Source organism: Castor canadensis, chromosome X (genome assembly GCF_047511655.1).
Source record: "Castor canadensis chromosome X, mCasCan1.hap1v2, whole genome shotgun sequence".
Taxonomy (NCBI): Eukaryota; Metazoa; Chordata; class Mammalia; order Rodentia; family Castoridae; genus Castor; species Castor canadensis.
In genome coordinates, this window is record NC_133405.1 from 52,116,197 (window position 1) to 52,134,055 (window position 17,859).

General features: G+C 36.8%; 1 protein-coding gene across 1 annotated transcript; it reads left to right on the forward strand.

Annotated features, from left to right (window-relative positions):
- Positions 1-6,100: 6,100 nt before the first annotated feature.
- On the forward strand, positions 6,101-7,625 carry Bex5 (brain expressed X-linked 5). Its single transcript, XM_020155511.1, is given in 4 exon segments — positions 6,101-6,110; positions 7,274-7,523; positions 7,525-7,579; positions 7,581-7,625. Coding segments are annotated over 4 exon segments (360 nt in total).
- Positions 7,626-17,859: the final 10,234 nt, after the last annotated feature.

Below are 17,859 nucleotides of genomic sequence, written 5' to 3' on the forward strand. Positions count from 1 at the left end.
TCGAGTACAGAATATTTTTAAGACAGCCATGTTGTTATGAACATTTAACTTAGAGCCTCATATTTGTATGAAAAAAACAAAAAGCAATTTTCAGAAAGCCCATTTGTTATATACCCATGTATTATAAAAGAGAATTAAATTCCAAATTTTATTCATGACAAAATGAAACAGACTAAAGTCATTTTTCCAAGTTCCCAAATATCAAGATCCCTGCTGCAGACTGCTGCCTGATCTTAAAACAGCCCACTCTTTTTTTCTGTAGTCTGAGCCCTAGCGTTAACCTCTGAATGCCTGCATCTTATTCAGACCTGATTGAAAAAGTTTGAAAGCTTGTTTTCTTAAAATTAGCAGAAGAAGGGGAAGAGAGAACAGAAGTAACAATTCTTTACATTAACTCTACAATAAGAATCATCCTAAATATGTTTACATATGTATATGCAAAAAAAAGTTTAAGCAGTTTACAACAGAGATCTCAACATAAACATGCTGAGCTTTTTGTTACCTTACATTTTTCTTTTGCCAATTGCTATCATGAAATTCTGAAATGACCCCAAATGCCCAAAGAGTCCTCTGAACAAAGAATCCAAACTTTCTTATCAGGCAGATGGTAAAAGTCCAGATGTTTATTTCTCTGTCTCACCAGATGATGGTAAAAACATCTGATAGTGGCTGGAGTGGAAAGACAAGAAAAGTGGTCCCTGGAATAAAGGCAATTCCAATCACTGCAGGGAGTCAATTTTATCTTTCCTGTCTGTCCATGGACAACCAGCTGTGGATGGCCACCACTGAAAGGGTGCATTTTTAGCTGGTGCAGCTTGCTGAAGCTGAAGCCAAAGTTTTGGAACCAAGGCCCAAACTCCTGAAATTCTATATGCTAGGTCTGCGCATTTACCCCTATACCAAATAGAGACATGGTGAAGGCAGAAGTCAGAGAAAGGACATTTATTACATGGGCCAGGACACGCCATGAGAAGAAGCAGAGAACAGTCTCAGTCACAGGTGTGGTCATTTGCTGTTGGACACTTTTTAAATGGTCACTTTTTCCCTCAATTTGAGAGTCAATTCCATGCTTGATTGAGATGAAAAACCCAGTTTTTAAAATGACAACAGCTTTTTACTTGTTAGCTTTGTAATAGTAACTTAAGAACCATTTTACACAAACATAAAAAGTTTTAGCCAGGCCAAGGATGAAGCACATATAAAAACAACAACAAAAAACCCTGACAATTGGCCTTAGTAATTAATCACTTGTTTTCTGAAATTCCAGGGTCAAAAGAAGTTTTTGCCCAATCCTTGATAGGCCAATACATACATTTGTATAATTATATTAACTTAGGGTACTATTAAACAATTTAACCATAGATTAGGTATAATCCTACTTGGGTGGGGGAGGTAACAAGATAATGAGATGCTCTGCTTTTGTTGAACTGTTGCTTGAATATTTTACTAAGACTTACAGAATATTATATCCCAATTAAGGCTAAGTATGATAACAAAACTTTAAAATGACCTTGAATAACAACACTTTCAGCACAAGCAAGAAAAAACTGCACATAAATGGAAGAATATGCCAAGAATCAAAAAAAAAAAATCTTTATATTAACCCTATAATTGCCATTTCCCTTATTTTCCATTTTTTCCTCAAGTTTTCTCCAGGAACTAAAGCCTACAAGGTAGCTAACAATGCTGCATTTACATGACATTTCTTACAGAACCCAGAAATTTTCCTCAGGGCAAAGAATATCTGAACATAGGGGACATCACACCATTTATCTTCCCCCCTGCAAAACAGGTCTAATTGTAAGATGGTATTATAATTGATATGTCCTGATGGCCAAGCCTCTTTATTTCCCAACTGATATTGGGGCCAGGAGAAAATCAGAGCCTTTTTCTTGAGGGGTTGTGGATCAAAGATTTTCCAGTTGTTAAGAATACAACCAGGGGGATGTATGTTGTGGAAGTTGAGGCCTTTTCCATCTTGCAGAGAAAAAGGGCTTATCTAAGTGTCCTTAGGACCTTGCTTTCTCATAGTGGGAAGGACAGAACATATTCTGTCCTCTGCCATGCTGCCCTATTTTTGCAGAATAAATGGGGAACATAGCCTGTCCAGAATTTATCTGCCTGTGCTGGTGTGGCCCTGATATGCCTGTCCCCTGTGTGAGTTCCTTTCCTGTCTTTGGTTTTAGCTGCAAGCTCCTTGCCCATCAGGTCACTATGTACCTTTGCATTTCCCATTGAGCCTTTTTAAGGATCTCTCCTAACCAGAAGGCCAGAATTTCAACCTAAAGGGAGAGAAACACTTGTCCCACTTATTTCTAGTAAGGACTGTCAGTCACATACTTGAGGGTACCAAGACAACCACGTCTGCCTGAAAATTCAAGCTTCAGGTCAGGGCAGAAATATTCTTTCTCCTGGAGTATGGAACTTAAACTATAGGAAATGGGTGGGTCATTTTTTTCTTTGTTTTCAAGGCCAGAGAGTCTCTATCTCTCTGCACCAGGGACAAGAGGATGAGGAATGTTTCAAAAGCCTAAAAAGAAGAGGTGGGTGCCTTCCGTTTGCAATGACATGCTGGCAGATAAGCGAGAAGGAGGAGGATTGGAAGGGGGAGGAAAGAGAGAGATAGAAAGAGAAAGCGAGTTCTCAACCCATGAAAAAAAATGAAAGAGAGATTTGTTTGTCTGCGAGGCTTGGGGATAGCTCAAGGGGTTCTGATACTTGGTTGCCTTTAGAGCTGTTAGACAAGCCAGGAAGTCACATCCTCAATCTTCAGGTTCCATGAGAGAGTCACCCTGGCCAGAGTCCTTTAGTTGCTGAGGGGGAATTTCCATTTTTACCCTTTCTCAGATCTCCTCCTTATTAAGTCAGATCACAGAGGAAACTGAAGCTGGATGAGACCAACATTCCTTCTGCTGTAGCTATGGGGGTTGAACTGACCCACTCCAGCAAGCCTCACATCCAGAATCTTTAGTCTGGCAGCTGCACTATTCTCGTGTAACTGACTGACAGGTATCCAGTATTTGATAGAGTCTAAGCCCAGAGGGGCTGGAACAGAAAGGTCAGATGCAAGAGAGTGATAGAATCCAGGTACTGGACAACTTACTCTTTCTTGAAACTTCCCAAGCAAGCTCCCAGTATGATACTGGATTGTTGATTCTGTGTTTGTGTCCTGGCAAAGTCAATGATTGAAGACACTGAAACAGGAGTTAAGAGTAAAGCAAGTGCAAAGTTTATTGAAAGGATAACAAATCTCCTGCATGAATGTGAGGGACTTAGGAAGAGCTAAACTGTACTATAGCTGAAGTCAAGAAAGATACAGGACACAAACTGGCTTAGGTCCAACTATTCTATCTTGAAACTATATTTTGATTGGTTGGCTCCAAGTCAGCTTCTTGCTGAACTCGACCACCTGTCTGTCCCTCTCCTTACTGAACAGAGCATTCCACGAAGGTCTGGTCAGCTCGGTCTGGCCTTGAAAGTGTGCTCAACTTGTCCTGACCTTAGGGCCTATTATCCACATTGTGAAACTTCATTTTGTTATTTTGGTTAGAGGTTTGATATTTCTGTGTGAAACCTGTTGTTTCTCATGGCCTTTTTGATATCTGCTTCTAAAGTGTCTTCTTTATCAAAAATGTAGTCACCTCTGTCATTGCTTCTCTTACAGTATCTCTGGTAACATTAACCACTGTGCGATTATTCTTTTCCACTCCAGACACCAAGAACGTACCAATCTCCAAAAATGGTCAACCAATCCAACCACTCCTTGCCTCCACCCCATGCTAGGATTAGCAGCTGCATCTCCTCTCAGAAGATGTTGATGCTAGAGGCACTTTTATGTCTCAGCCAAGATTGATTTTTCCAACCCCAGCTTCACCCACACTCTCAGCAAAGTCCCCAGCAGGCTCTGCAACTAGACTCTTACCCTCTGTTTCTCTTTAGACCATCAAGAGTCTCTGCATACCCATATCAGCAGCTAGCTGGGTTAATCCCCTGTGCCTTTCAGGCTTCCCTCCAAAATATCTAGTACTACTTCCCTCACCAGTTGCCAGAGGCACTTAGGCTGCTTCTAAAGCAAAGCCCAACCTTGAATGCAAGGCTCTGACACCCCTACCTGCATCATCCACACTCTCTTCAATAGCTCCCGCTTCTTAGAAACACTTATTAAACTCACCCAATTCTCCCCTATCTCAAGGTTAGGAGTTGACCTAGTGGTTCAATTCCAACCTCTAACAGGGGCTGTGCTGTCCAGCTCCTTCTCAGTCTGAAATCAGAAAAAGACCATCCCTTCAGGGTGTGGGGCTGGGACAAGGCAACAGTGATGTTCTCTTGGCTGACTACTTTCAGTTATGACTTCTGTCTGTTGACACCAGGCCTCTTTTTCCTGTGCAGAACTTCATCATATCTTTGTTTACCCACTAACTGGTCTGGCACCTGTACTCTCCAAATTCCTGATGTAGGCATACTACCAAATAATCAATTGGTTCAGATCCCTCTTCCAACCTCCCTGTCCTGAAGTGTTTAAATACAAAGAGCCATAGAAATCATTCCACTTCTTCTTGGCCCAAGAATCTTGGCCTCTCTGGGGACATATCAGATAGCAAGAATAACTACTTTGTTACTATACATCCAACAACTCAAAAAGTTTCACGGAAACCCTAGATGATCTAAGTCAGTCACTCTCCAATCTCCAAACCCAATTTGATTCCTTGGCAGGAGTGGTACTGTCCAAAACTGTTGAGAAATTGATATCCTAACTGCCAAAAAGGAGGAACATGCCTCTTCTTACAAGAAGAATGCACTTTTATGACATGGGTCATTTGTGATGCCATTAAGAGACTTCAGGAACATGCTGCTGATCTCTGACAACAAACAACAGACAGCTGGGAACAGTGGTCTTCTTGGGCTAAGTAGATTCCATGGGTAGTCCCTCTACTGGGACCTTTTATTTTTATCCTCATTCTGTTGACTGTCAGACCTTGTCTTTTTCAAACACTTTCTCACTTTGTTTCCCAGAGATTTCAGGCTTTTGTCCAGGACACTACCCAAAAGCAGATTGACTTAATCCTGTTCCTTCAGTGGGCCCACTACAGTCATCTAAAACAAGAAGACCCTGCCAACACCCTCTCCCCTTAAAGGACCTCAACACCCCACTCCAGAGGAATTGGCTAATGGACTATTATACCCTGCCTTATACACACACATATATATAATATATATATTATATATATATTAGGAATGTAAGAATGTTAAGGTGGACTGTAAGGGCAGCCATGTTAGGACCAGACTCCTTCCTCCTTGCAGTTGTCTTACTGGAAACACCCCACCACTTACTCCAAGGAATGACAAATACCCACCTTATGCCATTGTCACCAGGGACAAGAGATGTTTGAGCAACTAACTGACCTAAGCCCAACTTACCTTCTTAACAACCAGCCAACCACAAAAATTTTGCCCACCCTGCCAGCTTCCTGATATTCTTCCACTAGCCTCCTATATCTATACCCAATTTGCTGGGGATCCCCTTCATAGGTATTCTCCCAAATAAAACCTGTGCTGATGTTGAGCTGTCTCCTCATTTATCTCTCCATATGCTACAGTCTAACATCTGCTGCCAAAAGCCAGGATGGGGCTTGTAGGTACATTTTGTCCCTTTTTGATCACCAGTTCTGTGACAGGATGTTTTAGGTCCCATGTCCAACTCCTAGGTTTCGTTGGTCAGCTCTGGTCACTTGCTCCAGTATGTCAAATACAAAAGGCAAATAATAGTGAAGAACAAAGAAAAGAAATTTATTACATTGCATAGGCAGCCACGGGAAGAGAAAACGTAGCATTTCAATCCATCTTCTGTCATCTTCCCTGAACAGACCTTTGCTTTAATTTTAATAGGAGGAAAAATTGGGGGTGGAGGTGAAAGCTATGCATAATTAAATAGTCCCAGTCACAGGTGTATTCCAGTGGCCGTGGGTTGCAGATGGCAGTCACCAGTGTTTTGGCAGCTCATTTTCTCAGAATTTGTCTAGTGAGGCCCTTGACGAGTGAGGGCCTCACTTCCTAGTGAGGAAGTGGTCCAGCCCTTCCTGGGTCCCAAAATGGCTGCAAAATGACTACAGGTAAGAGTGGCTCAGAGCAAGGATACAGATTCATAATGGTGGTTGGGATGCCTAGCTTTTATCCTGCCTTCAGTTAATTCCTGTGCCCAAGTACAGGAGTCAGTGTTTCACAACAAAAGCAACTTTTGAGCACCTATTACAGCAGGCTTAAAGAAGAGGTTAAATTATTTAAAAATAATTGCCATTGATTACAAAGCCTACTTTTGGAAGGTAGGATGTCCTGTCACAGGGTGGGAAAGGAAGCTGTGAGGCAGGATGGAGAAGAAACAGAAGATGGTAACATTTGATTGATTAGGAAAGCTGGTGTCCCCAATATCAGTTCTTTGATGAAGTGATCTGACATGGCCTTTGTCACATTTATATTTATAGGTCTTTAGGTCCATTGGCACAGCAGATTTCATGGTTAAGAAAGAACAAGTACCTCATCCCTTAGGGAAGGGGTTGCCTGAGACACTCTGGCATAAGGGTATCAAGGATCAGAACAGAATCTGGGAGACTTATAGCCCTCCCTCTCTGAGTTAAGTGCAGGAGAAATCTAGCAGAGTCTGAACAAAACAGTGGGACTGTGGCTGGTGAAAGAAGAAGGGAGTAGAGTAGCAAAGTCTGTATCCCCTGGAGGGCATATTGGGATCCCTGGGAGTAGAGGTCTTGTTTCTCAACTGCCTGCCACATCTATCTCCCATCCTTTTGAAAGGTTAGTTCAAGAAGAATTAACTTAGAAGGTAACAAACATTTACAGGAAAGCAATGTGAGTCAATTCCTTGTATAGCTATCCTTATCTCAACTAGCAAAACCCTTGGTCCTTCCTATTATTGCTTATACTCTCTCTTCAACAAAACTAGAGATAAGGGCAAAATAGTTTCTGCCTGGTAGCGAGGGGTAAGGGGGGGGTAATGGGGAGGTAAGGGAGGGGGCAGGGGAAGGGAGAAGTGACCCAAACATTGTATGCACATATGAATATAATAAAAAAAGAAAAAAGAAGAGGAAGGGAAGAATTTTTAGGGCAAAACCTGGGCTTTGAAGCAGGCCTGGATCTGAGATGATCCCTAGAGGGTGCATGAATTCTCTCAGGTAAGAAAACCTTTGTCAGAAGGATCTCTGAATTCTGTAATAAAACATTCAATTCCTCTGGTTTATTTTTATCTCCTAGAAACAATAAACAGGGAAAAAAATCAACATAGAAAATGTCTTTCAGGGAAACAAATTTGAGAAATGGGCCCCAGTGAAGAATGAGGCAGAAGCCTGCACTTTAGAAGGTGGTAAAGGCTGGCATCCAGGAGGAACTATTAGAGGGCATTGGGCTCCACCTGCTCAGGATTTTGGAAACAATGTGCCCAACAAGCTTATTAACAACATTGATATGATAGATGGAGAAGTGCATGACACACAAAGATTCATATAGGAGATAAGAGCTGAGAAAAATTAGGGAGTTCCAGTTGAGGTACAGTCTGCACATTTGTATAGCAGATTCCCTCTCACCATGAACAACATGATGAGTTTTTCCTCATGCCTTGAATATTGAGGTTAGTAATCATAACATCTCTGCTTCTCAAAAACTTTCATTTTTTTGGTGTGCCCTTTACTGTGAACCTTTTGGTGTTCTGCTGTTTTCTGACTAGAGATTTCATTTTAAACTAGTCTATAAGTTTTTCTGTCAGCAGGGGAGTTTCACCAACTTTCAGGGAAAGACATTACATATTGTAAAGTTAGTAAAGCAATGTAAAAATCAATCTATAAATATCATTTTATACTATATGTTATTTTTAATAATGAAATATTTACACACACACACACACATATATAGATATAAAGACCAGAACTTTTTTCTATTTAGTATATTACTAGCACTTTTAATTTTCTTCATTTTTCTTGATGATCTGTTTTTCTCACCTATCCAAAATGAGACCCTAGTAGTCCCTAGTAGTCTCTACTTATACTAACCTGCATGGGTCCAGAGGAGTTTCCCTCTTCTGCTGCTTCTAGATTTACTTTACCAAATAAACTTGTACTCACAGATCAATGAGAAACAAGGTTGGATAGGAGACCTAGTAGATGGACCCTAGTTTTGGAATACTTTCCACAATCACCACTGCTTTACTACAGTGTGCTCTTCTCACAATAAAAATTATGTTTCATAATTTAAAAAAAATTCATAATATTTAAAAATAAACCTTAGTGTTTAGAGCAGGGCCTATTAAGTTGTAGGACACAGCTGTTAATTATAGCTGACTCAAGAGTTTTGCCACCTGGACCTAAGTTTACCTCTTATCATTTATGGAAAAGTAACTGGTATTTCCTTCAGATTGTAGAACACAGCATAGGAAGCATTATGTGGTATGCAAATGTATATCACACTGTGATAAGGGACAGTCCAAAAATATAGATATAGCACAATAGCCAAAAATGGGGGCAAAATTTTCACTCCTTTCAGACTACTGCATTCTGTAGGTAGTAGTTTTATTGATGGACATAGTTGTTTATATGGATATTAAATATGCATGCCTTGGACACTCATCTTTTACATAGTTATGTCAGAGATAGAGTCACAACAAAATTTTAAAGAGCTTGGTTGGATGCAAATTTGCTCCAGATATTTGCTTTAGCAGTTTTCCATGCCTAATGGGTAGGACAAGGTTATCCAATGGATCTATGATTACTTGTAACTACTTTTAGGGTCAGTGAATCCTCCTATAATGTCTCTGAGATAAAAAATGTTGGCAGAGACTTCTAGATGAAGATTAGAAAGAGAACTATCATAGATTCACCTTACAGTATCCATTTTTTCAAATGGTAGCCTATGTTATAGTTACCTAGACAGCTCTTAAAATAGATTGCTGGGACCCACAAACTATTCATGAGTTTCTGATTATATAGGTTTTTGTGTATACTCTGGTTGCCAAATGATGCTTATCCTGCTATCTTGGAGGGACAGACATGGAGCACACTGATATATGATCTTTACTCATTCAGTCCAGATGCAAACACATTTATACCATAAACAAGCTGAATTGGCTTTCTACTTACCAATTTCACATGGTTTTGCTTACATCAAATAATTTGAAGAGAAATGCTAAATTGTAGATATTGCTGTTGAAATCCAGGGATTTGGATTTTCTCACTTCAGGAGAAGTTTGGAAGTAAGGAAAATTTTGATGGTTGCTAAGAGGGGTTTTATTAAAAAAGACCTTTCTTTTGGGGCAGTACTACAATTATTGTAGAACTAAATTTTAGACTCATCAACAGAAAAAAAAAACATGTTCTTTCTTTCCTCAACTATTTTCTAGTAACCTAGCCTTTAACATAGACAAGTAGTCTGTGACTTTAAGTCAGTGTATTCTTGGGGACATTGCTTAAAATATTTATTTGGTAGAAACATCCTCACCAGCTAGCAGCCATTTGTGGAACTTCAAGGGAGCATATCTTTAATTTTCTAATAATAGAGTGAGTTGTCAGATAAAAATTAACTTTTATCAACTAGCAAATTATATTAAACAATGCTATCTCACATTAAAATATAGCAAATTCTTTACTGGAAAAGAAATGAACATATGTAAAAAGATACTCAACCTCACTCTGTAATTCAAAAAGTTGAATTTGGAGCTATAAGTTACTACTTTTCATCTGCCAGGTTGTAAAAAATGAATCTATTTGACCCACTGTTGACCAGGTTGTGCTGAATGAGGTACTTATACACACTACTACTAGGGAGTTTGCATTGGGACAACATTTTAGAGATTTAACTGGTAATTATCGTCAAGCTTAGAAATGTATATGCTCATTGATTGCCATGAAGTGTTATGGGCATGAATTTACTTTATGGATATAATTGCAAATTAGAATTGTAATTAGGGATTAACTATATTGATAGAGCTATATAAAAACACACCAATCTAAAAGAAAATGACATATTCTAATTGATAATTGTCAATTTTCTTTTGATTGTCCAACATCTGATGCATTAACTGTATTTGGCAATTAGTGGCCTAAGTGGCCTTAGTAGACTGGCTTACATTTATTATAGAAGAAGAAAATGCTAGAAACTCACTTTTGAAGTTTCTATTCACTATGATAGGCACAAGTGCTAGACTCTCCCATTTAGAATGAACTTCCAGAGAGTTTGTTTTTAAAGATTTACATGTTTTATTTATTATTTTTAACTGATACATATAAATCATAATATTTATGTACCTTTATCAAATTACATGTAATGTTTGACATATGTAAACATAGTGAATTTTTCCAATTAGAGAAAACACAGCTATATCTTTAAGCAATGATTGTTTCTTTATGTTGAAAACATTCAAAATTCTTTCTCTATTCTGTTTCATTGTTTACATGTTGGTTTTTATGCCAATAACATGATATTTTGGTTACTAAAGCTTTATAGTATATTTTGATGTTAGGGAGCTTTGTAGAAGAACAAAGATTGGTTTAACTATTGAACATTTTTTGGTAGTTCTATTTGAATGTTAAGATTATTTTGTTTGTAGTTTTTTGAAGGATGTCACTGGTATTTTGGCAGAGATTCTGAATCTGTAGGTCAGTTTGAGTAATACATATACTTGAAAAATGCTGATTTTTTTCCCAATGTGTGATCACAAGACGAATTTCCACATTTTGTGTCCTCTTCAACTCTTTCATCAATATTTTATAGTTTCTATTGTAGAGATATTTACCTCTTTGATTAAAATTCTTCCTAGGTATTTTATTTTTATTGCATTTGTGAATAAGAATGATGCTTTTTTTATTTCTTTTTCAGATAATTTGCTCTTGGTGTATAGTAAAGATACTGAGTTTTGTATATTGATTTTGTATCCTCCAAATTTACTGTTTTTATTAGTTTTTATACTTTTTGTGGACTCTTTAGGTTTTTCTCTAAATAAGATCATGTCATATGCAAACAGTTACAATTTGCCTTTCTCTGTTCGTATCTAGATGACTTTGATCTCTTTCTCTTGCCTGATTGGCTGGGACTTCCTGTGCTATCTTGAATAAAAATGGTGAAAGTAGGTATTTCTGTTTTGTTAAAGATCTTAAAAGACTTTCAGCTTTTCTACCCATTCTATATGATGTTAGCTATTGGATTATTACATGTGGCCTTTATTATGGTGAAGAATATTCCTTTGGGACCTACCATATGATCTACCCTGGAAAAATTCAACACGCTATTGTGAAGAATTTGTATTCTGCAACTCATAGGTAGAATGTCCTATAAATGTCTGTTAGAGAGTGTAGATTCGTCTTCTTATTAGTCCATGTGGAATAGGTCCATAGTACCTGGAGTCTGTAGATCTTTGTAGGTTATCACCTTCTAACCAAACATGATGTATTGGCACATAACTATGGTTTTTAAAGACATCTGATGGACTAGTGGTGAGGATTTTGTCTCCTTCCAAACCAATCAGTCTTTTACAAATATTTGATTTTTTGGATCACTCAGTCTTCTTGCAATTACAATCTCACCTCTTTAGATACCATAAAAATATTGGCTAATATTTTCTACAAAGACAATATCTGAATTTTGAATTATAGGCTCATTGAGGGTCCAGAACACATTACAACACCACCAATGTATTCAAAAGCACAATGGGCCATACAGCCATATTGAACAGTATAGCCAAAAGTCAAAAAGTTTTTCCCAGAAAACCATGAAGCACAGTTTTATGTTGACTCTGCTACCATTGGCCATAGGTCATTTATACAGTATATTCAAGTTTTAGGGTAGTTGCAGGATTTCCAGGGAAAAATATCTAAAGCATGTTGCAAAATACATGTGGGTAATTCATGGTTTCAGGATTCCTCTGGCCCCAAAGAAACCCAGAAGACCTGTAGGACATTTCTGACAGTAGTAAATCATCTGAAAATTTGTTTGTCTGGGATGTCTTTATCTCTCCTTCATTCCAAAGTATAGCTTTGCTGTGTACAGCATTCTTGGTTGACCACTTTCTTCCTTCAGCACACTATCCCTTTCATTCCCTCCTGATCTACAAGGTTTCTTCTGAGAAGTCTGCTATTAGGAAAATTTGAATATGCACCTATAGCTTTTTTTTTTCTAATTCTTGGCATTTTGAGAATTCTCAAAGCATCTTAAACCTTTGAAAGCTTGATTATAATATGTTGGGGTAGACTTGGTTGAGTTTACTCTGAATAGTGACCTTTGACCTTCCTATTTCTGTATGTTTTTATACTTCTCTAGGTTTGAGAATCTGTCATTATTTATTTCAATGTTTTCTACTTCTTTGACATTCTCAAGTCCTTCTTGAGTGCCCTTAACCTAAGTTTTGTTTTTAATGCTGTTCTAAATTCCTTAAAAACTCTCATTTTTCTTAATTATTTTTCTCCTCCAACTGTGTATTTTTAAATAACCTGTCTTTAAGTTTACCCATCCTTTCTTTTGTTTGATCTATTCTGCTACCAATTCCTTTTATTATGTTTTAAGTTATACTTAGTGTGCTTTATGGCTCAAGGACATCTGTTTTATTTTTTAAATTACTTCTCTCTATTAAGTTTCTCTGATGGAGTATAGAACTGTTTTTTGGTAATTTATTGAAGTTTCTTGAGTTTCCTTAAAATAGCTGTTTTAATTTCTATGAGTGTTTCTACATATTGATTGTTCTGTATTGATTGGTTTATTAGGGGAGGTTATAGTTCCTTGAAAATTCTTAGTAATTGTTGACATATGACAATATCTGTATACTGAAGGATTTAAAGTTATTCCAGGCTTGTAATCTGTCTTTTTTTGTGTCTGTCATTCCAGAAATTCTAAGAAATCTTCTTATTTTCTCTGAGCTTGTGGTCACTTCTGCCATTTCAGCAGTAGGTGATGCCCCTAGTTTAGGTTTGCCATGAGTTTGTTGATGGTATGCTACCACTGTTTTCAGCACTAGAGGAGAGCCTCATGCCCAAGTTTGTCACAAATCTACGGTAGGTATATTGTTCCAGATCAACTGGGTGAGTTCCTTAAAAGAGTAGTCCATTCTTAATCTCCCTTTCCCTCCCCCCCAAGATAGAGGGTTATCTCCTCATGTTGCATTGATTGCAGTTTGAAAAATGCTGATGCAAAAAGCTCTGTTTTTCCTACTTTCTGCAATGTGTTTTTTCTTATTATTTGATATTATCTCTTACTTGGTTTCCTTAACGGTTGTAAAAACAGTTTTGTGCATGAACACTAATTCAAATTGGTATCTCTGTGAGGAGAAATCATTAAAGGGTCTTATGCTAATACAATCTTGCTCTGCCTCCAGTAGCATTTCTATAGAAAATATTAGACTGTATGAAAATAAAATAAAGAAAATAATCCCATTCATAATAACTCCAAAAGTAATAAAATAGTTAAGAATAAATTTAAACAAGGAAGTAGATGATCTACACACTGAAAGTTATAAGTCATTGAAGATGAAATAAATAGAAGCATATTCTATGTTCTTTGGAAGAACATTGGTAAGGTAACTAAATATGTAAGTATTAAAAACCATGTGATAGATTGAACAATGACTTCACCAAACATATGCATGTCCAAATATTTGGAACCAATGAATTTTATATTTTATGCCAAAAAGAGACTTTGAAGGAGTGACTAAATTCAAATTTTTGGATGTAGAGATTATCCTAGATTATCTGGGAGTACCTTAAATGTAATCATAAGTGTTCTTATAGGAGGAGGACAGGGAATTTTGACACATGATGATGGAAGTAGGTAGACATTCGAAGCTATCATGCTGGTAGGTGTGAAGGTGAAGATATAAAGCAAGGATTACAAAGAATTCAACTCTAAAAGTTGGAAAAGGCAGCTAGGTATGGTGGTACATGCCATCTACTTTGGGAGGTTGAGTTAGAAGAATCACTTGAGTCATGAATTTGAGACCAGTGTGAGCAATATAGTGAAGCCCTATCTCTAAATATGTAAATGAATGAATGAATGAATAAATAAATAAAGTTGTTAAAATCAAGGAAATTGATTCTCCCCTATAACCTCTAGAGGCACTGTAGCCTCACCAACTGATTGATTACAACTCTATTAAACAAATGCAATTTCTGACCTCCAGTATTATAAAAGAAAATTTTCTGCTGTTTGAAGTCACTAAGTCTGTGATAATTTTTACTGCAGCTATAGGAAATTAATACAAACTATATGTATACATATACATGCACATATATACAAACATATATGCATACATACAGATATGCACACATATGTATATAACTCTTCTATTTGATTTAAATGAAAACATAAAACAATAATTATCAAATTGTGTTTATGGGTTTATATGCCAATAATAGCACAAAGTAAGAAGGAAGGAGTGAAGGTACATATTGGAGGAAATGTCTTATAGTCACTGAATCTAAGTAGAATTGATACAGACTGTTTTAAACTAAGATTTTATTTTGTAACCTCTAAGCATCCAGTAGAGAAAAAATTCAAAAAGTCTTGTAGAAGAAACAAGAGAGTTAAAATGGCACACTAAAAATAGAGAACTATAAAAACAAAAATATAAACTAAATATGAGGCCATAATGAAATTCTGTTTACTCTTAATGGACTGAAGTTCTACAAATAATATTGTCTGATCACAATAGAATTAAATTAGTAATCAAAGCACAGGAAATTTGGGAAAAATATAGACATATACATAATTAAACAATATGCTCCCACTTAACCTAAAAAAACCATGGGATAAAAATTAGGAAATACTTTGAAAATCAAAACCAAAACATTTAAAAACTTATGGAAGATAGTTAAGCAGTACTTAGATGAAAGTGTGTAGCTGAAAATGTTAGCATCAAACAAATGAAAATCTCAAATCAAGAATGTGAACTTCCACTTTTTAAAAAATCTAGACAAAGAAGAGCACTTGAATCAATGAAGTAAAAAAATGAAATAGTAAAGATTAGAAATAATGGAGTAGAGAATAGAATAGCAATGAAACTAAAAGTTGATTCTTTGAAAATATGTTTTTATAAACTGACAAAACTTTAGTTGGACTAATAAAGATGAATATTGATATTAATAAAATTAGAAATAAAAGAGGGAATATCAGCCCTGAACCTTTAGATCTAAACAGAGTTATAGAGTAATACTATGAGCAAATGTATGACAACAAATAAAACAAGATAGATGAAACAGGCAAATTCCAAGAAAATCTCCCACAACTGGCTTTAAAAGAAACTTTGAAAGACAAGTCATAACACAGAGAATATGACTTCACAGAACTCCATGATGAGCAATTAGTTAGTTAGCAAAAACTGTCAGAATCTACCTATCAGAACTCTGGAATATAGCAGAAAAAAAAACAAATAAAAACCCTACAATTAGAGGGAAACTCAATGAAGAAAGAAGCTGCTTCTTTGTGTTGAGAAATCTAAAATTGTCAACCTACCAAATGCTCCAGATTGGCAGTGACCTGTTGATGACAATCCACTCTCCTGGTTTACAGTAATAATGCCAGAAGTAGATATTTGGATTTATTATCATAGAATTATAATAGTGGTCATGGCCTGCCTGCAAGCTTCTTGAAGGAGGAACATGAAGGCTTCCCTTTATTACATCAGACTGGGAGCACTTAAGAGCTAGAGCTGAGTTGACTTTCTAGTTGGCTTTTTGTCAAAAGCACTTAAGATCCAAGGTATTGGCCACATCAGTTTGGGACAAAGGACAGCATTCATGATAGCAATGAATAGAATGAAAACTGTAGGAAGGAAGAGTTTGAGAAAAGAGAGATGTGGGGGAATAAGCATTTATTAAAACTTTCACATACACTGGGGAAATCAAGAAGGCCATGTGTATGCCAAAAGTGACATATACTCAGAAAAGATCAGGGACGAATTAACCATTTACTTGGAGCTTGCCTCTAGACTCTACACAAGCATAAGGTAAACTATTAAAAATGCTCCATGCCAAGCACAATGGTACACACTATAATCCCAGCAGTTAGGAAGCTGAGGCAAGAAGATCAAGATTTCAAGGCCAGCCTGAGGTACATAGCAAGTTTGAGTCCAGACTGAGTTACATAGGGAGATGTTATCTCAAAACAAAACAAACAAATAGGGAAGCTCTAGCTCTAAGTTCATCTGAAGAGACTGAAAAAGTATTTTTGTATTTTCTTTTTTCCTAGAAGTGGCTCTAGGAATTTAAAGTAAGTCTGTCTAAACAGAAGCTGACCAATAAACTAATAAAACACACACCCTTCAGTGACCACACATAACAAAGAACATAGAATTTACAAAAATACTCTGAACAAGCAAACAATAACCCACAATAGAGAGTAACAACAAAGGAAGGGGAGAATCTGATTGCAAGAGGGAATACTTTACAACCAGAATATATAAATTATAACAAAATTTGGTGAGGTATACAAATAAGAAGTAATGGTCTAAGAAGTCAATACGAGAAGGGGATCAGGAACTAGAAAAAAAGGACAGTTAGAGATGAATCAACACATTTGTATGTGGAAGCAATGTTAGGAATTTCTTTGTATAGCTATCCTTATCTCAACTAGCAAAAATGCTTTGTCTTTCTTATTATTGTTTACACTCTTTCTTCAACAAAATCAGAGATAAGGGCAGAACAGATTCTGCCTGGAAGTGAGGGGGGTGGGGAATAGAGGGAGGGGGCGGGGCAAGGGGGGAGAAATGGCCCAAACAATGTATGCACATACGAATAAACGAATAAAAAAAAGAAGTAATGGTCTATTCATCAGAAAGGAAATAATTAGAAACTATGTGTAAGGAGTCAGGCAAGATGGCAAATACCTGTAATCCCAACACTCAGAAGGCAGAGGAAGGAGGATCATGTGTTCCAGACCAGCCTGCACTACATACAAGTTCTGGACCAGAACCTTTTTGAGATCCTGTCTCAAAAAACAGCAAAACAAATAAACAGAAAAGAAGCCATGAGGAGGTTCATGTATTGAACCAGCTAAAGATTTTTAAACAGTTGTCTTAAATATTCTCAAAAAGCTAAAGGAAAACATGGACAAAGGACAAAAGGAAAGGATAATAATGTCTCACCAAATATAGGCTATCAGGAGACACAGAGAAAAAAATATAAAAGAGATCTGGATCTGAAAATTACAATTAAAATGAAAACTCACTAGAGGAACACAACATGCAGATTTGAGCAGGCATAAGAAATAATCTGTGAATTTGAAGATAGTTCAGTTGAGAATATCCAGTTTGAGGATCAGGGAGTAAACATAATGTGGAAAAAATTCACAAAGAGACCAGTGGTTACACCAAGTGTTTTAACATACATCATGACACTTCAACAGGGAGAAGAGAAACAAAAAGGAAGAAAAATATTTATTTAAATAGTGGCTGAAAATTACTCTAACTTAATACTAAACTATGTATTCAAGCAGTTCAATGAACTCCATTTTTAAAAAACAGAAATACATTAAAGACATTTTGTTAAAATGACAAAATGTAGCACTACACTGTAGCAACTACAATGTTGGCAGTAGTAGTTCGGTGGGTGGTGTCACAAATGTGAAAGAAAATAAAAGAAAGACAAAGGAAGGGAAAGAAAGGAAAGAAGAATAAGCAGAAGTCATTCGCGAGATGGTGGTGAACTAAGCTATGATGGAACTGCATTTGAGGTCCATATTAAAAATATTTTACTGCTTTCTATGTAAGCTGTCTGACACTTTCCTTCAATGAAAACAGTTCAAATGTTGGAGGGTAAATTGCAAGTGTGGAGAGAATCCAAAACAGATGACAAGAAGGAAGTTGGTGAAATCAGATTGGGATTCATT